Here is a 24,579-nt window from a genome sequence, read left to right as displayed (position 1 = left end):
CAACTTCGGCAACTTTTGAAGAACAATTAGGTGAGGTTCGGTAAACATTTGTATAGTAACTGCTTCAGCTGTAATTATATCAAAGCCATCTGCTTTCTTAACTTTAATCTTTTTAATTTTCTTTTCAAGTTCAGAAAGGGTGATTGCTGGGATTTTTGCATTAACCTGTTGAATACTACTGAGGAACGTGATTTCACTATTCTTATTTGGACGAAAGGTCTCAGTTAGGTGTTTTGCATATGCATGAGCTTTATCACAATCACTTCTAGCCCATGTATTAGAAGCAAGTTTTAAGGTGCGGCTTGGGTTGTTAGGCGTTTCGGATATTTGGTACTTTCCCAGAGAGAGTAATCATCTTTTTTGTCAGCGGATAGTTGAGATAAATATTTATTAAGTGACTCATTATTAATGTGAGCGATTTCCACTTTTAATTCAGCTATTGGCTTATTAAGGTTGGTTTTGTCGAGTGGTGAGCGTGTTTGTTGCCATTTCCGTCGTAACTATCTTTTCTTAATCAGCAGGATTTTTATTTCTATAGGGTTATTTGAACTGCTTTATCTGCGGAGTATTATCACAAGCTGCTTTTGAATTTCTTTTGTAAATGTGTCAACTTCTAACTCTAGTTCAATTGTTGTGTTTTTTAGATACTTTATTTTAGTCTAAAGTATGTGTGTGAAGAAAGAGTATTTTTGCGCCGACCTTTACCTATGCTGGAGGAGAAACTGGATCACCTGTTTGCCTTCAGTCAGCGTCAGGGCTCAATTGAGCAATATCAGAGAATAGAACACTTTATAACAAATACATGGGAAATTGCAAATACTGTTTTGCAGTTTTCTTGACAATTGATAAAAGATGTACATAGAGAGACCACGTGAAAATAACCAGTTCAACCCAATTCAACCCAGTCCAGGTCAAGATCGCGTTTAAGTTTGTAGAGCAAGCTACTCATATGTATATAACCTAACCTATCTGGATGCACAGGGTTTTTCAATAAGGATGCTACAAAAGCAAACCGATAGGGACACTAAACGACGCCATAGCTTTTGCCGCAATTTTGACATTTCTCTTCAGTAAGGTTTGCCATTTTATCATGGAAAGATATACGATCCAACAACGAGTCGAAACTATCAAGATTTGAATCGGAGTCAGTGGCCTAACTTAAAGGGGGTATTCTGGTCTAGAAGCATGAGTTTCAGGTAATTTTTAAAGTGTCGTAAAAAAAGGCAATTAATATTTTTATTATCCTTTTTTTTTAAGTTATTTGTTAATTTTAAATTTAATGTAGAGTACAGAAAAAAATTAGAAACTAAAAAATGTAAACAATTTCAAAAATTATGAGCTGACGAAGTGGGGGGGTCTCTAAAAATTTCCACGTGACCATACCCATGATTTCAACCCTCCTAGTTATCTGAAACCAAAAACAAAAAAGATTATTAATCTAGAATAATGTCGCAATGGCCGGAACTACGGAAAAGTGGGAAACAATTTTTTTTTTCACAAAATGGCGACTGCCTGAAAAAAAAGTTTTTTTGGATCACTTTTTCTGACTATTTCGAATTTTTTAAAAATAATAAAAAATAAAAATTTGGGCTAGTTCCAACCATAGACAAGCCTATAAAGAAGACTTTATAAAAATTTCAAGTAAATCGGTCCAGTAGAACCTGAGAAATCGTGGGTATCGTTCCGAAAAAGTCAGTTTTGAGAAAAACGCGTTTAAAGTTTCGCGTAAAGTCTTTTGTTCGATTAATTCCGGCCGAACCAGTTTGGATGCCGGGTCAGAAAAATGTCTATATCTCCGAAAATAATTTGAATTTTGAAAAATCCTCTTGTGCACATATTCTTGAATAGTTAAACTTTGAAAATATAAACAAATTAAATTAAAGAATACCCCCTTAAGAGCGCTGCCACCAATTTATGGTTGTCATAATCGTCTTGTCAGATCGGCAAGACAGACTACAAAAAACAAAGTACAGTACAAAATGTTCCTGTGCCAGCGAGACCAATAAGTGGCCGTAGTGTGAAGAATATTGTTGCCCCTAGCGCATCAATTGAGGAAGACCCAAATCAGTCTCTCATACGTTGTTCTCAATTTTGCGAAAAGATCTTGGCCTACATCCTTACAAGATCAAATTAATGCTAGAACTGAAGCCGCTTGACCACCAGGGTCGTCGTATGTTCGAGAATTGGCTGAGCAACAACTTGAAAATGATCTGGATTTTCATCAAAAAATCATCTTTAACGATGAAGCTCGTTTCTAGCTGAATGGCTTCGTCAATAAGCAAAATATTTGGTCTTGGTCAGGCAGCAATCCACACGTACTCCATGAGTCACCAACTCCCCCATAAGTCATGTATCCCGAAAACATTACGGTTTGCGGTGCGGTTTGTTGGCTGGCGGCGTCTCTGTTATTCGATTTGACGCCGTTAGACTATTTCCTGTGGGCCTGCGTCAGGTCTATGGTCTATGCCATCAAGCCAGCGATGATTGATGAACTTCGTACAAATATTGAATGTGAAATTGCAGCAGTATCGGCTGATTTATGCTTGAAAACCGTCGAAAATTCGGTTCAGCGTTTGGACTTCTGCAAGCTTGCCCGTGGTGGGCATGCAAAAGAAATCGAATTCCATACATAATGCCATCGAACGTACTTTCACAGCAATAAAGAATTTCAATGATATGGCAAACCCAATTTTCTATATTTTTTTTAAATTATTCATGCTTTATTTGAAATCAGTTTTATTGTTTCATCTAAATTCTCTTAAATAAAAGATTTTTGGTGTTATATCTTACTGACATTTTTTTTCGCAAAAAATCCCCTTATTACATTCTTCCCACCCCACAATCTGACATACAACCTATCATCATCAAGCATCAAGCCATAAATCTGTCTAAGTTGCCCGTGTGTTGTTTTGTTGTCATATTTCTCTTGTTCTTCCACGAATTATTGATAACGTCATTTTCGAAAAGCGCCTCAGCACCGGTCTTGGCATGCGCACAGACACATACTACTGTAGTACTTGCAGCCAGCGTTCTTCAAGCATTTCGCTTTGACACATAGACTCTATGTAGACTTTGTGTTGGTTTTGTTGTCGACTAAATTTGCCTCCACATTTTGTCCACACTGTGCAATTATTGTTTGTTACACATGTGTTTTTGTTGTTAGTAAGTTTATAAATTCTTATCTCATTAACCCAAAAGGCGCTCATATGGATTAAAGTCACTTACATACATATATAATATAAGCATCAATGTCAGTACACGAACACGAGAACATGCATACATATGTATATGCAAGAAAGCAAGTATATTCCATGAGTTAACCGCTGTTTATATTAAATGTCAGCTTGCTGTACCAAAGATATTTATTTTCTTGAGTTCACTGTAAGCAAACATGGTATACTGCGAGTTGTTTGATTTTGACGCCAGTTATTTTCAAGGTGTACATACGTACTTATATGTACTTATATGTACCAACTGATCAAATTTGACCCGGATTGACAATAGCTTTATGTTTTTATAATGGAAATTCTCTTTTCGTACAAGTCTAGAATCGACCCGTTTTATACCCAAAACATTAACCAAAATGGTTAATGGTTCAGGTTGATCAATAAGCTTTGTTTCTCGAGATACTTTGCTATCGCTCTGATGCCAAAATGTCGTTTTTCATGCACAGTTTCTTTAACTTTTTCGAAATAGTTAGGTAGGTAGGAGTGTAGCCCTGTTGTATTTCGGGCTCAATTAGTACTAGCTGTGCCATTTCGATGCACTATTCGTAGACCTTTTTATTATTGCTATCACGTTGCACCTTCTCGTTCAAACCATTTTATGGTTTCGATGAAGCTACTAATGTCCGGTATGCTGTTTTTAGACATCCATTCAAGGTTTGGTGCTTGATGGATTTCAAGTGTTCAGTGTTCGATCTGCAATATGGCTGGGCATTTACAGAGAAAGTGGAAAATTGTTTCCTCATTCCCGACTAGTTCGCAGTCTCGGCAGATGCTGTTGTAGGGCATACCCGTTTGGACGCATGTTCTCCAAATAGCCAATGCCTAGTTATGGTAGCAGTTAGTCTATAGATACTTTTCCTGGACCTATTTAATAAGTGGTTAGTTTTTTTCTTGTCATATTTTGGTCATAACTGTTTAGTTGTATTGCATTTTGTTATATTTTTTCATCTGTTATTTGTTAATTGTTGAAATTGTGTATTGAGCTCTATCCTGATCGACCCTAGCGGGCTTGGTATTAGCTCTGCCTCAGATTTGTTTAGAGAAGTTCCTTCCTTTTCCATAAACCCAGATCAAGTCTAGGTGAAGCTTGTCTTCTAGTGAACTCAGTGCCTTCTTGCAGTTAGGGACTATGCTGGAATTAGTCTTGGGCGACGACTAGGCCAGAAGAGCCACCTGGCTATCCATGTATATTGTTGCTTTATGTATCTTCTCGTAGTTATTCAGTAGAGCTTCGAAGGCTTTCCTATGCCCAGTACTTCCGCTTGAAAGATACTAGCCGAGTTTGGTAGGCGGATAGAGAAAGAAATGTCCAGATCATCGGAGTATACTCCCGTGCCGACTTCCCTTTCTCCGGAGAGACAAGTTTTCGATGACATCCATTACTGAAGGTTTTCTGCAAGATATTCAACGACTCGTAATTTTATTGGAAATTTAAAGCCTACTCCTTGTTAATTTTTGCTCTTTTTGCCAGACATTATAAACAAATACATTATTAACTAATTGGGATGCAGAGATAAAAAAGATTATTAAAAATCCATTTTTAATTTTTTTATTGATTCGGTTTACGCTCGCAGTTTAAATGGACCAGTCCGAATAATAATATAAAAGACTAAAATTAAAAAAAATTTAAATAATTGAATTCTTCTAACCAATTTTTATACAAAATTCGCCGTTTTTTATATTTCATCGACTTAGAAGTACTTAGTTTTAGTAAAATTGAATTTAATATTAACACAACTTTTTTGAAATTATGATTTGCTTCTACATTTACACTATGTAACCCTTAAATGATCAAACAATGTAATCCATTTCTTTGGTAGAGAATTTTATGCGTTCCCTGCACTTAAAGCTTTCATGAAGTCTTTCTTAAAGCTCTTGCATGCAATTCGTGCCTTAATACAATAAAATCTCAATCTTTTTCGGCTTCTAGTGTCTGATTCTATTCTAAGTTTAATACTTAAAAATATCTGTCCTCTCAGTTCACTGTTCCTCGCAGCGACCGCCGGCGCGTGTATAGCCCGGATAACACTCGCAAACATCGGGCGCCGTGCAGATGCCGTTCGTGCAATCCTCCGAGCAGATGGGTTCGCAATGCATTGCCGACGACTGCAAGTCGCGCCGGTAGCCAGGACAGCAATAGGAGATCGTTTGCAGCTTCAAGGTGGGCTCGCTGGCTTCGCCGCTGTAATGTGGAAATATTTTAATTACAACACAAATGAATGTGAAGTTTTTTTAGGTAAATAGCTAGTTTTTATTTATTGAACTAAACTATTATCAGCCAACAGCAGTATAGTGGTTTTATCACTTAATAAGTACAATTGATCTTCACTCACAGCACTTCCTTATAGCATATGCCGGATGCCATAAGCGATTTGGTTTCCAAAATGAAATTATCGCGGTCACTTGGACTGTTTAGCCTCCAGAATTGGCAATTCACCACGTACGACAGCAGTGTTGTGTGGAGCACCACCAGCAATGCAAGCATATTAAAGTTCATGGCTGATGAGTAAAAATTTCTAATAAATACTTTAATAATAAGAAATTATTTGTTTCTATGAATATGATTATCTCTTAATAAACCGCAGCGCATGGCTTTCTTTTTAGAACTAAACGCGTCGCGCTGTTGCCCGTTGTTGTCTGCTCTTCAAACGCTTTTCCTCCAGTTTTCTTCAGAGTTCACTTTGCAGCTTTCTGAATCTTTCTCCACTTATGCCTTGCTTCGACAGTTCTCATTCTTTCTTCGCATAATTTTTAAAATTTTTACTCTTAGCGCAAAGAAAGTCCACATATGGCGCCGGTTGTGGCGCTGATAAGACAGCAGCTGATAAAAATTTCTATATTCGATTTTCCGCACTCAAATGTAAAAGTGTTCACTACAAAAGACGAGAGCGCTTTGCATGAGAGCACGCATAGGCGGCTATGAATTATGAAGAGTGAGCATAATCTAACACCTAACCCAACTAACCCAATTTTGCGCGAGTTCAGTGATACGAAAGATCATGACACTGATGCTTCTAACGATATTACAATTAACTGCAGCAATTTTTATTGTAAGGCCTTGCTCACGTAAGTAGAAGTAATGTATGTGTGCGTAGCTTAAAAATTATACTTTATAGTTCCTTATATAAATACGTGTGTATATAATGGAAATGCACTATCTTGCACCAATATTAGTGCCTAACATTACATACGTGCCTAAAAATTCACTTTTTGTATCGCAAATTATTTATTTGCGATCTTGCGCCTAAAAGTAGACGACTTGACTACTGAACATTTGCTTGTACCTACTGACTCAGTACGCTATCCCCAGCCAAGTTGAAAGACTTTTAAACAACGGCCTGCGACAACGTATGGTCGAGGCGATTATTGGAGATCTAAACAAGTTCTTAGTATTGTATTCTAATTAGGTCGAAGCTAAACTGTCATCTATAGTTTCTTTTGTGACAGAACGGTTGTAACGGATTGGGAAAGTGCATGGACAATTCGAATAGTAAATAGAGAATGCGCGAAGTGGCGTCCTTTTCTGGAACATAAAGTGAATGCGTACGCTGACGATGGAGTTCTTTTGGTAACGAAAAATTCCTCAACGTCGCCTACAATCTCATCCAAGGATATCTTAAAATGGTAACCAAAGAAATGGGTTATCCATAAATGCAAATAAAATTGCTGGTTTTATATGGCACTATTACCTCAATTTCATCCGATTGGAGGCGAGTCGATTTGCGATCTATGCCCTCTTGCGTTCCAGCGCTGAATGTATGGATCTCCAGTGAGCTCGGCCAGAGCTTGTTAACAACCAGAAGCAGTGCGACAGCAAGATCCTTTTGGCACAGGGTGAACTGTAAGAGGTCTTCTGATGTACTTGCTCTCAGCAATGTCAATCTTTTCGCAATTGTAAGGGTTCTGACAAGACGATGTTCAATCTCTTTGCCAAAGTCTCATGGAGGAAGGCAAGTTGAAATAGTTAAAACTCTGTTGCTTGGCTTTTATCAGACTGAGATTGAAATATAGACATATCTTTGGGGAACCTAGGGAAGCGGCTGGGATTGATATTACATTTCTGGTAATCTCACATGTCTTCGTTGATCTATGGGGATTTGGTGACCGACTTTAAGTGAGACCGCCTTTATCAGATCGGAATTTGGATCAACCCTACGATCTAATTTAATAATTGAAATTTCATGTTTGTGTAAAGGCAAAAAGTTTCCCCGAAAAATCTGCAAAGATATCTTCAACTGCCATATTTATATTATTTAGTTGCCACCCGTTCCAAACCTTTGAATATTATTTTTGAATACTAAATATTTTGAATTTGGAATAAGAAAATAGCTATACATTTTATATTTTACATAAACCCTTTACAAAGTATATCTCTCAATAGACGGGCGGAATTTGAAAAGGAAACATGAAATGCCTGCCGATCAGCATATTGAACTCCAGCAGCAGTGTCTGATTCAGTCGGCTGGGCCGCATAGATGCATAAGTGGTCACCTTATCCGGCTCCATGCACTGATCGATGAAACGTACGAAGCCCTCCTTGCAGCGACAGCGACCTTTGGAATTGCAGTTTCCATGCGCACAGCGTTGAAAGTTGCGTACGGGACCCTCAACAAGAGAACAACCGCAAACGTTCGGTGCTATGCATTTGCCATAAAAGCCGCAGCCTCTGTGAATAAGGGTGTAATTATACTGTATACATGTGAAAGCATTTTACCAATCTTACTCCTCGCACACACCATCGCACTTTGGACCGCGACGCACATAACCATTGAAGCAACGGCATACGCCAGGCGAGATGCAGATGCCGTTTTCGCAGTCTTCGCTACAAATGGGCAGGCAAGAGCTCGTATTTTGATCGTAGCGGTAACCGTTCTGGCAAATACAGGTGGTGTGATTCACACAGAAGCCATTCTCGCAGCGCCTGTATGTAATACATTTTAGAGCAGTGGTTCTGAGAGTTAAGCTCAGCACTTACATATAACAGTTACTCTCACAAGAGGTGCGGTTCTCACGCTTTTGATAGCCACGGAAGCACTCGCACTCATTTGGCGCCACGCAGTGCCCAAAACCACAATCTGGTATGCAAATGGGTTGACAGCCCATAGTGCTGGGTGGCAGCGCTCGCGTATATCCCTCGGCACAATCGCACTTATTCGGCTCGACGCAGATCTCATTGCGCGCACAACTGGCTTCACAGCGCGGCATGCAATACTTTCGTGTCGGATCCAACTCGTAGCCTGCCTCGCAAATACACGTGCCATTCAGGTAACACTGACCATGCGGACAGCCAAGCGGACAAGTCGGTATGCAGACATTGCGATGATTCTGCACGAATTCGTCAAAACATTTGCAAATGCCGCCATCCAAGCAAAAACCATTGGCCAGACATTTGTTGCCGCAATCCGGCACGCACCGATTCCAGTCGAAGTCATAGCGCTTATAACCCTTGCAGCACTCCTCTATGACATTGAAATAAATACTGTTTGTACTGTTGCCCACCACTTGCACGTCCTTCTCGAACTGGAAGAATACCGCGCTGGAACATTCGAGGACGACATAAGAAAGAATTCAAATTAATCAAAGTTTGTGCTGTATTGGTCGTACTCACGGCACTTCACGCGAACACTTGGACGGGTGACTATTGGGCAGCGGCAGTGATAGGCCCGGCTGGCGTATGTGCCACGGCTTGACGGTGGTGGTTGTTGTTGTCCAATATTTTTCGAAATGTACACAGTACACGAAGCAAAACAGAAACGCAAATGATAAGAGCGAGTTGACAGCTAAAGCGCGCAACAATGACATAATTTCCACAAAGCAAAGTAGAAACGAAAAACAAATGAAGAATCAATATTAAAAACCGCCTATTGACCGCGGCTATTGGGAATGTCTGAGACGATTGATCAACTATTTCGAACTGAAAACAAAACCACGACTCAGTATTAAATTTACTACTCAACGCTTACTTGAATTGAGGTAAAACATAAGACTAGAAGAGATAGAGAGCATTACCTAAGAAGGCAGAGCGTTCAAAGTCGGAGCAATCATCTTGAATGTAGTGTGGCAGATTTACAAATTTAGCTAGATCGCTCAGAGTCGATCTCTGATACAGATACAGTAGTGTTAGCCTTACCAAGCCATTATTAGCGAGATGCAACTGACTCGGATAGTGTTAGTAATGCTTACTATTTCGTATTTTCTACTATTCAGTGGTGTGAAATGAAAACGGAACTCAGGGTAGTTATACTTGAACTCGTAATCGAGTTAATAGCAACGCTTAGTTCTTGGTAGTCTACGCAGACGGTGTAGCTCCTTCGGTAGAAGAAAAATTCCTGAACATCGTCGACGACCTAACTCAAGAGTATGTATGTATGTTTGATTACCCAGTGGGTATAAAGAAATCAATTAGCCATAAATCCAAGTAAAATTGAGCTAGTTTTATTTACAAGGGGATACATAATCCCTGATGCCAGTCTCCCAACATTGGGAGGAAAGTTAGAAAGGCATCTTGTGCCTTATACTGTTGTAGAGGAAGATTCGAGAAGAGGTGGGGTCTTACACTAAAAATGGTGCTACTTAAGCCAATAATGTCTTATGGAGTCGTTGTCTGGTGTAGGCTTCTTGGGCAAATCCCACAAGCTAAATAGCTGTAGCGTTGTCAAAGAGCAACCCTCATCTGTGGGTGTTCCACAAGGTCTACCCCAAATTGAAGTTAAGGGGGGAATAGGTGGTGGAGTCATCTGTCGGGAACTCTACATTAACTATAGTTTCAGACTACTAGACCACTTTATGTTTGTGTTTCAGGCGAGGGTGGTTGCCCACAAGGCACTCAGCCCCCTAACTGTGAGCTCAAAACTAGTTAAGGCCGGCAGCTTCAAGATTCTTCCATATTAGACCCGTATGGATACCCAAACACAGCGAAATCCCTGTAAACTGCAAAGCCGTTGAAACGGCTGGGGAAGTGACCTCTCCTCAATTTCTGGCGGTTGGAGTCGAGTCGGTTCTTCGATGTCTACTTGCGTTCTGGCTTTGGACGTTTGGACCTCCAGTGAGCTCAGCAAGTAAAGTGAGCTCAGATGTCCTACCTACCTTTTAGAAGATTATAGGTTAGACAATGGACAAATTTCGTTCCTAGATTTTTTATCAATCCCACGACCTAATCTAACTTAACATTTAGTGCTTAAGATCTTTCATTATTTTTGAGTTATTGAACTACTAAAAATGTTTGATAGGTCTATAAAAAAAACTGCTTATTTTAACAGTTGCCTACGAGGCATTTATTTTTGGGCATATAATTTGTTATTGTATATGTAGAATGAATACTTTGGTTTTCTTATTTAATTTAGACTATGTAATATTTTTCTACCATCGATCACGCTTCTGTAATATGATGCAGACTTCTTAGCTATGCGATCCTTATTTGGGCTCGTCATATTCAAATAATAGAGACCATACTTCTGACTGAAATTCAAATCAAAAACCAAGAAGTGAGTTAAAAATTTAAAGTACAAATATTTAGCTCGCCTTACGTATAGCCCATGTTCCACTCGAAATTATCGATTAAACTCCAGTGTGAGTAATGTGTGACCTTGCAGCCATCATTGACAGCATTTAGCACCGCTTGCAAGTGAGCCTGCAGGAAATCGACGCGTTCTGTGTCCTCCAACTGACCATAGTCTGACCAACCATTCTCCGTTATGAAGACCTCGACGTTATCATAGTGGTCGCGGATCCACCTACGAAAGATGTTATTTAGTGTTATAAGAAAGAACAAAACATGCTGCTAAAATGAAGAGCTCCTCTTCAGAAAATTTATATACGTAAATTCATTATTTATACAATCCTCTGCTTACTTTAGAATGTCTTCGAGTCCTTGTGGCACGCAATATAACCAATTAGAGTTGCCTTGCTTCCACTTATCATCAACAGAATATTGAAGTTGCGAGTCATATTCCCAAGAAGGTATCTCGCCCGCGGGAGTCTTAGTGAGTGTAGCATAACGTGAAGTGTAATAATTGAGTCCCAGAAAGTCGCCAGCACCTCTAATGACCTTAGACCAGAATTCATTAAACGGCGGCAAGCGCGACCAGGATAGACCTTCGCTTAAGCTATTGTTTCTAATATCGTCCAATATGAGTTGAGGATAATTGCCAGTCTTGCCGAAAATGGGATTGGCCAGCCAACCAAGCTGTAAATAATAGAATTTTAAGTAGGAACTCCGATGCGCAAGGCTTCAAAAACTGCTTTCTTTTGCCTTTCACTCACCGAGTACTGCATGGCGCGGTCAACGACGTCTTCATCGCCACTCTTATGCTGCGCGTAGTAGAAACGACTGCTTATGGTGATGCCTATTTTACCGCCTTGCCTCTGGAAATAGTTCGCTCTGTAGGCGCGGTAAGCAGCGGCATGAGCGCGCAATGTATTATCCATGCAGAGGTAGTCGGCAACACCGGGGGAATGCACCAGTGGCGGAAAGTACGATTTGCCATAGCCCAAAACGCAGTAATCGAAGGGTTCATTGAAAGTGATCCACTTCTTGACGCGATCACCAAAAGTTTCGAATAGGAACTCAGCGTAATAACGGAAGTACTTTATAATAATAGCGTTCGTGAAGCCGCCGAACTGGTTGAGCGCCTCCGGGAGGTCACAATGAAACATCGTCACCATGGGTTCAATGTTATTCGCCAACAGCTTGTTTATCATCATGTTGTAGTAGTCAATGCCCTTTTGATTTATCACCGTAGTATCTGCGTTGGGCAATAAGCGGGGCCATGAGAACGAAAAGCGATAGAAGTTGACCTTTAACGTAGCAAAACGTGCAGGAAAATTATATTAATTTAATGGATAAATTTCAATGGTGTTTTCTTCAAAATATCTAACATACATTGAGTTTTTTCAGCGCCGCTAAATCTTGCTCAAAACGATAGTAAGATTCCGCCGCCACATCACCATTGGTGCGATCCCGTATACGCTCCGGATGCGCATGCGTGTATGTATCCCAAATGGAGAGTCCTTTGCCGTCTTCATTCCACGCGCCTTCTATTTGGTAAGCGGCAGTCGAAACGCCAAAGGCGAAGTCTTTAGGAAAGCGCTCGTTACCGCCTTTGTGTTGGTGCTGACATCGCTCGCTGCACATACTGCCGTGCAACAGCAGGCTGCAAGAGTACGACAAACACTTTAGTAGTTGCAACACGTGTTTCAATTTCTGTACTTACCACAGCGTAAGGACGAATATGGCTTTCATTACGCAAAAATTTTCTTCAATTACAATTATTCTATGATTTTTAACAGCAGTATTGTTGTCTTTTCAATTTGGGTTGATTGAGTGAACTGGTTTGAATACTGACCAGCCAGTGATAAAGAAATTTTGGAAATGCCAATTTATAAAATTTTGTGTGAGATTGATAAAAAGTGCACTGTGCCAATAATAAAAGTGAATGCCCTCAAAGGTTTTCGACACTTCGCCGCTGCGCGATAGAAAAGATCATTGTACCGTTGTAAATGAATAGGTAACGGTAAACACGTAATTGGATATATGTGTGTATTCAATAGGATCGGTGCACTGAGTTGTATATTACTGTTATTTCTTGTGCTTCAACCTGAACTTTATTCTAATAAATCTTCAGTTGTGTCATAATAACGAATATTCCACATACAGATGCATATATATATATTAGGGTGGGCTAAAAAGCAACCTCTAAGAAAACCTCTCCAAGCATGAGCTCTTGAGTTTACTTATTTTCAGATTAAAATTCATATCTCGCTTCCAACTACTTGAGAAATATTCCGTTTCAGTTTGGATTAAATTAAGCGTTTACGAGTTATTCTCCGTCAAACTATCAATTTAAAAAAAAAAATACAGGATTTGTACGGAAAGTAATAGAATTGCTTCAATTAAAAAAATTATTGAACCAATCGTTACATTTCTTTATAAACTTTCAAAATAGGCATCTTCTGCGTCGATGCAGCGCTGCCAGTGAGATTTCCAAATATTGAAGGCGTCTCCGAAGGCATTCTCCGGAATAGCCTTAAGAGCCGAGATGCTTGCTGCTTGGACCCCCTCTGTCGCCTCAAAATGCTTACTTTTCATCGGCCTTTTCAGGCATGGAAACAAAAAAAGTCTGGGGGCAACACCTGGGTTGTAGGGCAGCTGCGGAAGTGTTGGGATGCCGATCTTGGTTAGATAGCTGTTCACAAGAAGGGCGGTGTGATCCAGGACGTTGTCGTGGTGCAACTTCTAATCGGCTGTGATGTCTTGTCGGACCCGATTGACCCTTTGTTTGCCTTTGATGCCTTTGATGTCAAAAAAGACAATGAGCATTGTTTTCACTTTGGAATTGCTCATTTTTCCGGCCTTCAGCCGCGACCTTTTCCCGACCCTCCAAAAAGGCCTGGAGCTACCGAAACACACCACTACTTGCTAAAGCAACTTCTGGGTAATCATATGGATCATATCAAACGTCTCTGATGCAGATTTACCAAGTTTCACACAGGATTTAATCGCGTACATCTCCTCTAACGAACGCTGCATTTTCGGCTTGCACCACTCACAGAAACACGTCGCGCGAAAATGTTTGTCCTGATTCTCCAGGTGCTCGGAGACAACTGAGCAGTCGATCGTTCGTTAGCTAGGAACGCCTTCTACCGAATCCAGTCGGTACAGTGAAGTACAGTGGCGACGAAAGAAAATCAGTCCTATTACTTTCCGTACAAATTCTGTACTAATTGTTTATTAACAGATAAATGGCTGTAATATAATTAAACTCGTATGATTTTTAGTTAGCCCCAATCTTTAATAGGCGCGTGTAAAAATTTGACAGCTATCGGATCTTTAGTTTCTGAATTTATTCAACTTTTGTTATTATGAAAAAAAATGTGTAGAAAGGAATTTCGTTGAAAAATGGTTTATTAAGTTTGACAAGGCAAAAGGACCACCGTGGACGATGAAGGCATTGGGCGCCCTAAAAAGGTAGTTACGTACAAGTATACCGACGAAAAAATCAAAAATGTCAACAATACAATTTTGGATCACTGGTCTATATTTCGCAAGGAATAATTTTTATTGACTACCTTGAAAAAAGCTATTGATACTGCGATTATTTCAGAGCGTTTAAAGGAAATCGCCGAAAAACGGTCGCATTTGAAGGAAAAGAAAGTGCTGTTTCACCAAGAAAATACACCGCGTCACAAGTCAGTGAAAATTATAGGAAACAAATGGGATTCGAATTGTTTCCGCATCCACCGTATTCTGCAGATCTGGTCCCAGTGACTGTTTCCTGTTCTCAGATCCCAGATACTCGCTGGGAAGAAACTTTCGTCGAATGAACAGGTGATCGCAAAGCTGGGGCCTATTTTGAAGCAAAATGTTATCGAAAAGTTGATGGTCGCTATAATCAATGTATTACCCTTGAAGGAAACTATGTTGAATAAAAATATTATTACTTTACCGATCCCAATATCTATATACATACATATATAGCCTACCATTTTATAAAATAAACATCCCCCTACTTTACGAATAAATCGCCAAATTCTATTAATATTCGTTTTCTAAAAATAAAATATGGAACGCTTTCTAATCTTTTTCTCAAATTTTACAAAATATATAAATTTTTAAATATTAAAAAAAATCACTTAGATAGTTATCGGTTGATGGAAACTTTTTGTTTTTTTTTTTTTCGAAAGTCTCCATAAATAATTCAATGCTAGTGCTATGAGATTGAACATTAGTAAGGGTAAAAAAAAAACGAAAACAAAAATATAAAACAACAAAGCTCATTAATAACTCTAGCGAGCAGCAACACATACATGCAAATAGGCTTCCAATATTGATAAGCGATGCTGTGAAAGACCTTTCAGAGGGCCAACGTCAGCTTGCGCACTTCCTACAAAACAAAAAGTTCAAACGCCACGAAATGAGCGAAAAGAAATGCTTAGCCGACGGACATGGGGGCAAAGACGAACTGCGGCAACACTATTGCTCAGTGTTTGTAGTTAACCAGCCCGCCGATTCGCATAATATTTGCTCAACTAACTTTTAGTATGGATTATTCGCACGGAGCGCGAGTACAGCAAATCATTTTGGGTGCGCAATCAAAAATATTCTGTAAAACTTACTTAGAGTGCTCGAGCATCCAAAAAACAAGGCTTATTTCGGAAAAAACAACAACAAGAAAATCAAGTTAAAATTAAAAATAAAAAAACAATAACAGTTTAAAATATATGTGCAAGCAAGCCAAAATTCGGAGTCAAGCCAGATAAGTCTGGAAAAATAAAAAAGTGATCGAACGTGTCACATCAGTTACATATACGTTTCATATATTTTACGCCATCATGACAACAGTTTTCTCTAGTAAACAATTCAGTTTGTGCTTCTTGGTGTTGTTGTGTCTACACTTTGTTGTAATTGTCGGCAATGCTGAAAGCCAGCATCATCATCGTCAGCAACGTCAGCCTTACGGCGGTTACACTGTTGACTCCCGTAATGCGGACGATGCATCAAATGATGTGTCGCCGTATCAGCGCTCTTCCTATCGCGGTAGAGATACTGCACGCAAACAGTTCAATGAGAATGATGTAAATTATCAGTATGGTAATCGGCAGTTGGCAACACCGGGTGCAGAGCAGCTGCCGCGCCGTCAACTGCGGAAACAACAACAGCGTCTAGAGAAGCAGACGAGAAGTCAGGTGCCACCCATTGAAATGACATCGGAGAAAAACAAGTGCCATATTTGGGTACCGTAAGTACTGTGGGTCTGTCAATACTTTATTGGAAATCACTTTTACTACAGTAAATACTTGAAGGTCATGAGTTGATTTGGTGATTGGGCTAATCTTAGAAACTTGCTTGTTTTGCTTGAGGAGATGATGTAATCAATAGTCAGTGGTTTTCGGTATTTAATTCGAAAGGTTCGGCATTATTTTATGCTCTCTTTGTAAATGATAATTAAGGATTGATATCGTATTTAGATCTCTGTCACCACAAATTATGTATTATTGGTACAACAAAACTAAAATCGTACTCGTGCATACAAAACTTCTTTTTAGTCTTCTTCAGAACCCTCTTAAATAAACGAAACTCCATTTAAACTAATTAATTCGGTTAAACTAGTTATTGAGGTTGTTCTCTTTTGAATCTCATGTATTGATATTGGGTAGTCGAAAAAGTCTTTTCGTATTTCTAATCAAACTGTAACTTCTTTTTTTTATATTTAGTGAACCAAATAAAATATGTACCATTTTGGTCGACTACTTTTTGCCCTTCTTCCGCTAGACACATTATTCCATCAGTGCAAAACTTTATGGTCTCTCGGCGAAAGCTGCGGCAAGTAATTTTCCCAGGCTTCTCTTGAAGCCAACTTTATTCCATTAAAGGAGTTCTGCATTGACCGAAACAAATAATAGTCCGATGATGCAAGGTCAAGGCTATATGGTGTATGCATGAAAGCTTTCCAGCAAAGCTCTCTAGCGTCTCTGTCTAGCGTTGTCCTGTTTGAAGACGAAGCTCTTTCTGTTGATCAGTTCTGGCCGTCTTTTTTTCGATTGCTTGCTTCAATATCGTCAGTTGTTGAGGGTGAAATGTAGAATCAATCCTTCGACCAGGTTGGAGCAGCTCATAGTGAATGATTCCTTTCCAATCTCACCAAACACTCAGCATAACCTTTCGAGGCGTCAATCCTGACTTTGCGACTATTTGTTGAGCGTCACCACGCTTGGACCATGATCTTTTTCGCACATTATTGTCTTATTTGATCCATTCTTCGTCTCCTGTTACCATTCGCTTCAGAAATGGTTCGGTTTCATTTCGTTTCAGCAAAGAATCGTAGATGTTAATTCGCTCCACTAAATTTTTCACAGACAATTCATGTGGTACCCAAACATCGAGCTTCTTTTTGTAGCCACCCTTTTTTAAATGATTTAAAACCATTTGTTGATAAATTTTAAGTACCTTAGCGATGTCATGGCTGCTTATGTGACGGTTCTTGTCAATCTTTTCAATAATTTCGTCGAATTTTTCAACGATTGGTCGACCAGAGCGATGTGCATCATTCACATCGAAATTTTCAAAACGGAAGCAAGCGAACCATGATTGTGCTACACTCCATTCTTCACTTTTTTATACAAAAATTTCAAAATTTAGCGAATTTCTTCACTATTTTCACTCATTTTTCAACAGCTGTAACTTTTTTTCAACTTCCTCGAATTTAATTTTTTTTAAGTTTTTGGTTAAATGAAGCTTAAGATCTCACCTTTCCAACACTATATGGCATGACACAATGTGATTAGTAGTACGCGAGATATACGAATGCAAAGACATCTATTAACAAATACGAAAATACTTTTTCGACTACCCAATATTTCGCCAAAATGCCCTGCCGTCAAAACGAATCTGTTTAGGTATTTAATTTATGGTATATTCCAATAGGCGCAGTGGTATATTTGAAAGTGACGACTCAATGTTTAATTTTTGGATCTCGAAAAAATGGAACAATTAAGCAGAAAGTGTTGAGTTTTTTGTACCTAATCTTCTTTAAACAACTCCTACAGTTGGCATCCATATCTGGCGACAACATACGAAGTGATGGTAGTCCAGTCCCAGACAAGCACCTGCAAAACCCAGATATCCTGTAGTAGAACGCTTAAAGACAGCGGAGCAACGAATCGTGGTCATTGTGTTGATAGCAGGGCGAGGTGCCTTTCTTTGCCAGCTCGTCAGCTTTGCAGTTACCTGCGATTCCGCTGTGACCTGCCACACATACTAGTCTTAACATAAGGTGACGCAAAGATATTGATAATGAGGTTAGCCCTTCCTTAACCAGCTTGGAATGACTAGTGAGGTTAAAGCTACAAGTAGTATCGCCGCGTTGCTATCAGAGTGGAAAGTCACTACTCTGAATTAGATTGCATTCCATAAACCTATCTGAAAACTTTCGAAACCCCGAAAGGGAACGAACTTTCGTTTCTATAACATTTTGTACCAATATTAATCGTATTATTCACCGTCATGTCATTCCAGCGTGGAGCTGATCAACAAATATCCGCATGCGCAACGCATTCAATTGGATCAACGCAATCAACAGCAAAAACTTCTAGTCTGCTGCGCTGGCTATGCGCCATTACGTTGGCGCGGCAACACACTCTGCCAGCCGCTGTGTGAGAATTGTCGCAACGGACGCTGTATTGCGCCCAATGTATGCGAATGCTTCGACAATTTCGTCGCCAACGATAATGGCGATTGTGTGTTCGCCTGTCCGTTGGGTTGTCTGAACGGACGCTGCTTTCTTGATGGCACCTGCCAGTGTGACGCCGGCTTTAAGTTGGATGAGACGCGCAAATTTTGTCGACCCATTTGCAGCAACGGCTGTGGCATGAATCCGCGTCACAATTGCACCGAACCCGAGGTGTGTGGCTGTGCGAAGGGTTACCAACTAACAAATGATGGCTGTGTGGCAGCATGCGATCCGGATTGCGGTGAGGGTGGCGAGTGCCGTGAGCCGAACCTATGCTACTGTACACCGGGCTATGAACTCAAGGATGGTGTGTGCCAGCGCGAATGTTATCAGTGAGTACCGAAGAAAAAGTTTCAACCAACACATACACTATATTCTCTGCAAAATAATTCCAATTTTATCCTTTTAGGAAATGCGACAATGGCATTTGCTATAGCAACAATCGCTGCATCTGCAATCCCGGGTTTACATATCATGAACGCTCGACACAATGTGTGCCCAATTAGTTTTAGTAACATGCTAGCATATTTCCTTAGTTTTGTGGGTATAGGTGTGATAAACTTAGTTGTCTTGTGATAGTAATTATAAACACGTTAAAATTATTATAATAAATATAAAATATTAATCCTAATCCTCGCAAAAATTTGTGCCCGCACTCTATGAAATACCAAAAATTGCTCCATTGCTGGGCTTAAAATTATCCCTTACTTTAATTGAGGAAGCCAAAGCATTATTTTCGAATACAGAAGATATTGCGTCATACAGTGTGTGTCTGGAAAGTAATAGGACTGATTTTCTTCCGCCTCGACTGTACTTCGGAGCGTGCGCGCACCAACTGGATTCGGTAGAGGGCGTTCCTAGCTAACGAACGAGCTGTCAGTTGTCTCCGAGCACCTAGAGAGTCAGGACAAACATTTTCGAGTAAAGTGTTTCTGTGAGCGGTGCAGGCCGAAAATGCAGCGTTCGTTTGAAAAAATTTGCAACAGAGACGTTTTATATGATCAAGCAGGCTTACCCAGGTGTTGCTTTAGCAAGAAGTGGTGTGTTTCGGTGGCTCCAGGTCGTTTTGGAAGGCCAAGAAGAGGTTACTGGTGAAGTGCGGAAGAATGAGAAAATCCAAGTGAAGACGATGCTCATTGTCTTTCCCATCCACCATGAATTTGTTCCTCCTGGACAAATCGTCAACGCCAAGTTTTACGTGGAAGTCCTCAAGAGACTCAAACAAAGGGTCAATAGAGTCCGACAAGACATCGCAGCCGATTGGAAGTTGCACCACTTCAACGCTCCGTCTCACACCACCTATCTTGTCAACAGCTACCTAACCAAGGCCGGCATCTCAACGCTTCCGTAGTCATTCTAAAGATGTGTCCCTCCCGTACTTTTTTGTGTCCTTGCCTGAAAAGGCCGATGAAAACCAAGTATTTTGAGACGACAGAGGGTACCCAAGCAGCATGCACCTCGGCTCACAAGGTTATTCCGGAGAATGCCTTCCGTGACGCCTTCAATACTTGGAAATAGCGCAACGATGCTTGTAGCTCTAGCTCTCAGAATGAAGGCTCTCCGAATGTATATTTTAATAATCAGCGTGACGAGCTTAGTCATTTTAGCCATATCCATTTGTTTGTACTTCTATTTGTCTGTACATATGTATATATGCGAACCAGCCCTACAGATTTGAAGATATCGATTCGAAATTTTGCACTAGAAATGATGATATCGGCCATGCAAGCTGAACACTCGGTATCAAGTGATTGTCTGGACAACTTTTTTAATTGACGCAATATCTTCAAGCAATTTACTATGGATTACTGGCTAAGGCAATGGTACAATCTCCGAGGAAATTGTTCAAATTGGATCACTATAGCATATATTAGCCATACAATCTTTTTCGTTTGACGCGATATCTTCAAGAAATTTGGCATTACTTATTACCTGAGGCAATGGTGCAATCTCGGAAGAAGTCATTCAGATGAAGTCACTATAGCCTATAGCTGTCATACAAAACGGCTGATTAAAGTTGTTGTAAGGCATGCTTTGTGTTTGTGAAGAGTATTATAAATTCGGTGCAAGCAAAGTTAACGGTTTTTCTTGTCTTTTTTTTTGACAAGAACACATATTTACACACCCTGTATTTCTGCAATAAAAGTTATCGTGAATTATTGTAAGTAAAATAAAGCATGAAAACGTTTCATATTTCCAGGGGACACTATTCGATTTACTTGAAATGTGATAGAAGTTCCATGAAATTATAATTTCCCTCTAAAATTAATAATTAATTACAAGAAAAAAAGAAGATACAACTTTCGAAATTCTCCTCAAGTGTTGTTGTATAAATTTGCCTTTTTCAGCATTGATTAAACTCTACTAGTTCCAGCTTTTTTTTCCTGTATTCTTCACTCCTACTCAATCTCCCATATCGTATAATAATTCCACTTAAATTTAATCGCATTGCATTGTTGTTGTTTTTAATGGTTTTTATTTATATTTTAAGCTCGTTAAATACTGCATTATGCTATAAATAATATACGCCGTGTCGTGCCGTCAAAACGTCGTCTCAAAATTTCATAAGTAAGCTTATGGGAATGTCGTGTGCACCTGAAAAACAAAATTATATGAAATTTTATTTTCTATAACAAAATTCAGAAGACATTTTCACAACTACTACATCGACTAAGCAACCCACCTGTCTCATGTCGAGTTTGATAAATGCGCACACACAGATACACGATGGCGATCAACATGATTCCAATAAAAATGCAGCCGATAGGAACGAACCATCTGGCCATTTCAGCGGCCTTTTCAGCAGCAATCGCATTATCACGACAGTAGTATTTCAAATTTGTACTGTTCTTTTTATAAACTAAACTATTCGACTCATTGCAAACCGAGAACTTCTTTTCCAGACACTTATCACTTTCTGACTCGCAAAGTTCCTTGCACAATTCTTCAGAATCATATTTCCAACATTTACAGGAACACATACTGAAATCATCACTAGCCTTAGCGTTCCGTTTGGTTAATGTATGGGCTTTTGTTAGCCTCACATCGTTATTTAGAGTTAACGGTACACATTCAGTCTTTTCTGCATTGCTGCGCAACTCGTAGCCTTTCGCACAATCGCAAATACCCGGCGCGATGCACGTACCATTTTCGCAGCCTGCAGGACACACGGGTTCACAAACAAATACGGTTTCGTTGCAAAATCTTGCCGCATAGCCCTCTTCACATACCTGTACGTATATAAATGAAATGGAAAGGAATATAGTAGTTATTTATTACTAAATATTGACGGAAATTAGGGATTTTATTTTAAATACACATAGTATGTTCACCCTGCCTGCATACTATATAGACTTCATAGTCCTGAAAAACTTAAAACCGAATAAGAGAGTTTAGCTATAAAATATATTTTCGAAACAAATTAGTCTACTCAGCCAAGACATGGCGAAAACTTAAACTTTGGCTCAGTTCAAAAGCATTGGCGAGTTTATGATTTTTAAAACCGTAAAATGTATTGGAAGTAGGTAAGCGTTAGTAGGTAAGCAATTTTTATATCGCGAAATGGGTATGTAATATCGAAGGTCACATAAAACTTACAGGGGTACTAGTAGATCTGGCCACGCGTTGTCGTGGTATACATTTTATACCATTATTCGTATAATAAACCTTTCATTACAGTGAAAATTTCATTTACGAATAAAGGCGAACACGTTTTTGTTGATATAAGAATGCAGGGGATTGTACTTGAAGTTTAATTTTGAATATGTTCATACTAATAAATGTCAATGGAAAAAATAACAAATTTAAGGTTGGTCTCTCAGTAAGGTTAACAGCATCTGTCAGTTCTAGTTAAAAAGAGGTTCTTTACCGAAAGAAGGAATCTTAGTTTAGTTTACCAGAACTTTACTGACAAGTGGCTGCTAACCAGACATTGAGAAAATTGCACTTAAGGTTTGGCATTTTACTGAAAATTATAATTGCAGTTGAATTTCCTAACTCGAATTACCATAATCAGCAAAAAAACTTCGAGTTATGGCAAAAAATTTGCATGCATTTTGACTTCAATTGCTAAATGAAGAGTTGAGTTATAGAGAACTTCGAGTTATAGAAGTTTGAGTTATGGAAATTTAACTGTATTACATTTTTTTTTTGGGATTGTGAATACACGCATATGTTTAGAAATATATACAGTGAAATCTCTCATAAACAGACACGGACAACCAGCTTTTCTGTCCAGTTATTAGAGTTGTCTGCTTAATAGATTGTACTCAATAAATATCAACAAATTGTGGGATCGATCAATGTGTTAATGGGGATGTCCGCTTAATAGAGTGTCCATTTAATACATATTTCATTGTATTTATTATTTATGAATTGTTTTGACTGTCCTATCTTCTACATAAGTTGTCTCAAACTGGATACAGTGCGAAATTTTGCTAAAATCGGTTCGGTAGTTTAGGAGTCCAACGCGGACCAGCAACGTAGGTTGTACATAGGTATACATAAACGATCAGTGTGACGAACTGAGTCGGTTTTTCAATATATTATGTATATGTGTGTCTCTACAAACGCGAACTCCTCTCTCAGGTTATTGCTTATTGAATCGTCGTACCATTCTCTTCAAAAAAGACGTTTGTCGAAACCGCCAATACCACTAGAGGGCATATAATTTTATAACGCAACTTTTTTATTTCACAAGATATATTCACGAAATTCGGCATGTATAATTCAAAGTCAAGAGCACAATCTCCGAACAAATTGCTTAGATCGGACAACTAAAGCATATAAACAACAGCAACTATACTGACCGCTCGAAGTAATGTTCTTCGAAAGAAACTTTTTTACTTGTGAGCGCTTCAGTGCAACCGAATTTACGTTTTTCATGTCGAAATGAGTATCGTTTACAAGTTAATACGTAAGGCTTATATTCGGTGCGAAAAATTTATTTAAGCTTGTCGAGAGAGCTTTCCCTCTATACAATACTTAAGCCGCAGATTTTTGACGGGCACTCCATGAGCTTGCTCGGAATTAATTTTTTGCACTACATCTTATTTAATTTTTTCATTTCTGTGATCACCGACAAGCATACAAATATTTTCTTTTACACTGATTTATATGAATTGTAAAAACTGACCTCTCCAGCAACATCTGTCTCATATTTATAATCATCATTTTGATCTTTTGAACACAAATCACCCGAAACACTTCCAAATAAAACGAAGCTGGCCGTCAGCGTTATAAAATTTTCGAAACGCATCTCAAAATAAGAAATAAATTTGGGTAAAACTACAGAGTTAGGATAATTCCTTGTGATTATTAAAAATCTTTTCCGCACAACTTGTATTACAACAGTTTCGCTCAAATCCACAATATGCACTGAAAACTTCAGGATTAAATTCAAGCATATAAACCGAAAATTTGTTGTGGTCGAAGAAGAAAAAAATCTTTCATTGCAACTAAATATAAACCACTAAAATATTATATTTTGCTTCTAGTCACAATCTGACGTTAATATACAGTGTTGTGAAATATTTTAAAACAAATGGAAAATGTGGAAGAGGCTGAGCTGAAGGCGATAGCAAATTTCTATACGAGCCGCTGCAAGCTGCGGGTAATGAGCGCTGCGCGCCCAACACTGCCGTTCAAAAACTCTTTTTAAATGGATAAAGGACCACTAAAGAGGTTCCACTTGGGAACCCTATTCTTCAGCTAACCAATAAAGCGGCTACTTACAAGAACATCTAGTATAAAACTCTCATAACATGCACCCTGTTTATCTTGCATACGTAAGAAATATACATATATAAGATTGTACAAAGTGTTCCATTATTCTGGATTTACCAGACAAAACCGCAACATATTTTCAACTTTTTTGTTGTTTTGTATTCGCTCCGTATTTAAATAATCCATTACTTTGTATGGTGTAACAATTACTTGCTTGTTGTTGGACTGGATGGGTTTTCCATGGATTATTACGATTTGATAAGTGTTTTCTGAGAGCTGCTTTCCCCTCGAAATTTAATTAGTTTCAATTTTGTTGTTATTATAAACACCTTGTTTAATAAAAATTATTTCAACTCAAAATTATGGTGAATTTATAGAAAATTATAATTAGTTGAGACTGT

The 24,579-nt window shown here is 39.0% G+C and overlaps 5 protein-coding genes across 5 annotated transcripts; 1 reads left to right on the top strand and 4 right to left on the bottom strand.

Annotated features, from left to right (window-relative positions):
- Positions 1-4,672: 4,672 nt before the first annotated feature.
- On the bottom strand, positions 4,673-6,057 carry LOC120768109 (platelet endothelial aggregation receptor 1). Its single transcript, XM_040094655.1, has 2 exons — positions 5,561-6,057; positions 4,673-5,409 (listed from the first exon to the last, which is right to left on the bottom strand). Exons 1-2 carry the CDS (start codon positions 5,722-5,724, stop codon positions 5,208-5,210), a joined length of 366 nt encoding a protein of 121 aa, XP_039950589.1. The 5' UTR covers positions 5,725-6,057; the 3' UTR covers positions 4,673-5,207.
- A 1,474-nt stretch (positions 6,058-7,531) lies between these two features.
- Positions 7,532-9,126, bottom strand: LOC120768103 (tenascin). Its single transcript, XM_040094649.1, has 4 exons — positions 8,836-9,126; positions 8,203-8,763; positions 7,951-8,148; positions 7,532-7,893 (listed from the first exon to the last, which is right to left on the bottom strand). The coding sequence occupies exons 1-4, from the start codon at positions 9,027-9,029 to the stop codon at positions 7,602-7,604; spliced, it is 1,245 nt and encodes a 414-aa protein (XP_039950583.1). The 5' UTR covers positions 9,030-9,126; the 3' UTR covers positions 7,532-7,601.
- A 1,435-nt stretch (positions 9,127-10,561) lies between these two features.
- LOC120768101 (myrosinase 1-like) lies at positions 10,562-12,468 on the bottom strand. The gene is made up of 6 exons (XM_040094646.1): positions 12,440-12,468; positions 12,109-12,379; positions 11,490-12,023; positions 11,078-11,412; positions 10,754-10,960; positions 10,562-10,685 (listed from the first exon to the last, which is right to left on the bottom strand). Exons 1-6 carry the CDS (start codon positions 12,466-12,468, stop codon positions 10,562-10,564), a joined length of 1,500 nt encoding a protein of 499 aa, XP_039950580.1.
- Positions 12,469-15,280: 2,812 nt separating this feature from the next.
- On the top strand, positions 15,281-19,086 carry LOC120768104 (platelet endothelial aggregation receptor 1). Its single transcript, XM_040094650.1, has 3 exons — positions 15,281-15,964; positions 18,241-18,786; positions 18,864-19,086. The coding sequence occupies exons 1-3, from the start codon at positions 15,558-15,560 to the stop codon at positions 18,958-18,960; spliced, it is 1,050 nt and encodes a 349-aa protein (XP_039950584.1). The 5' UTR covers positions 15,281-15,557; the 3' UTR covers positions 18,961-19,086.
- Positions 19,087-20,910: 1,824 nt separating this feature from the next.
- LOC120768107 lies at positions 20,911-23,816 on the bottom strand. Its single transcript, XM_040094653.1, has 3 exons — positions 23,589-23,816; positions 21,138-21,684; positions 20,911-21,049 (listed from the first exon to the last, which is right to left on the bottom strand). The coding sequence occupies exons 1-3, from the start codon at positions 23,709-23,711 to the stop codon at positions 21,009-21,011; spliced, it is 711 nt and encodes a 236-aa protein (XP_039950587.1). The 5' UTR covers positions 23,712-23,816; the 3' UTR covers positions 20,911-21,008.
- Positions 23,817-24,579: the final 763 nt, after the last annotated feature.

Source organism: Bactrocera tryoni, chromosome 2, assembly GCF_016617805.1.
Source record: "Bactrocera tryoni isolate S06 chromosome 2, CSIRO_BtryS06_freeze2, whole genome shotgun sequence".
Taxonomy (NCBI): Eukaryota; Metazoa; Arthropoda; class Insecta; order Diptera; family Tephritidae; genus Bactrocera; species Bactrocera tryoni.
This window is presented reverse-complemented; position numbering and strand designations above follow the sequence as displayed.

Bases quoted from the DNA above. Each gene is read 5' to 3' on its own strand.
- LOC120768109 (XM_040094655.1), bottom strand. From the start codon at position 5,724: ATGAACTTTAATATGCTTGCATTGCTGGTGGTGCTCCACACAACACTG. The intron at 5,410-5,560 runs GTGAGTGAAGAT...TCCACATTACAG, and splicing joins ATATGCTATAAGGAAGTGCT to CGGCGAAGCCAGCGAGCCCA.
- LOC120768103 (XM_040094649.1), bottom strand. From the start codon at position 9,029: ATGTCATTGTTGCGCGCTTTAGCTGTCAACTCGCTCTTATCATTTGCG. The intron at 8,764-8,835 runs GTGAGTACGACC...CGAATGTTCCAG, and splicing joins AAGTGTTCGCGTGAAGTGCC to CGCGGTATTCTTCCAGTTCG. The intron at 8,149-8,202 runs GTAAGTGCTGAG...TATTACATACAG, and splicing joins TGTGAGAGTAACTGTTATAT to GCGCTGCGAGAATGGCTTCT.
- LOC120768101 (XM_040094646.1), bottom strand. From the start codon at position 12,468: ATGAAAGCCATATTCGTCCTTACGCTGTG. The intron at 11,413-11,489 runs GTGAGTGAAAGG...TATTATTTACAG, and splicing joins ACCGCGCCATGCAGTACTCG to CTTGGTTGGCTGGCCAATCC. The intron at 10,961-11,077 runs GTAAGCAGAGGA...CATCTTTCGTAG, and splicing joins GGACTCGAAGACATTCTAAA to GTGGATCCGCGACCACTATG.
- LOC120768104 (XM_040094650.1), top strand. From the start codon at position 15,558: ATGACAACAGTTTTCTCTAGTAAACAATTCAGTTTGTGCTTCTTGGTG. The intron at 15,965-18,240 runs GTAAGTACTGTG...ATGTCATTCCAG, and splicing joins AAGTGCCATATTTGGGTACC to CGTGGAGCTGATCAACAAAT. The intron at 18,787-18,863 runs GTGAGTACCGAA...TTATCCTTTTAG, and splicing joins TGCCAGCGCGAATGTTATCA to GAAATGCGACAATGGCATTT.
- LOC120768107 (XM_040094653.1), bottom strand. From the start codon at position 23,711: ATGCGTTTCGAAAATTTTATAACGCTGACGGCCAGCTTCGTTTTATTT. The intron at 21,685-23,588 runs GTCAGTTTTTAC...ATATACGTACAG, and splicing joins AGACAGATGTTGCTGGAGAG to GTATGTGAAGAGGGCTATGC. The intron at 21,050-21,137 runs GTGGGTTGCTTA...TTTGTTTTTCAG, and splicing joins TCAAACTCGACATGAGACAG to GTGCACACGACATTCCCATA.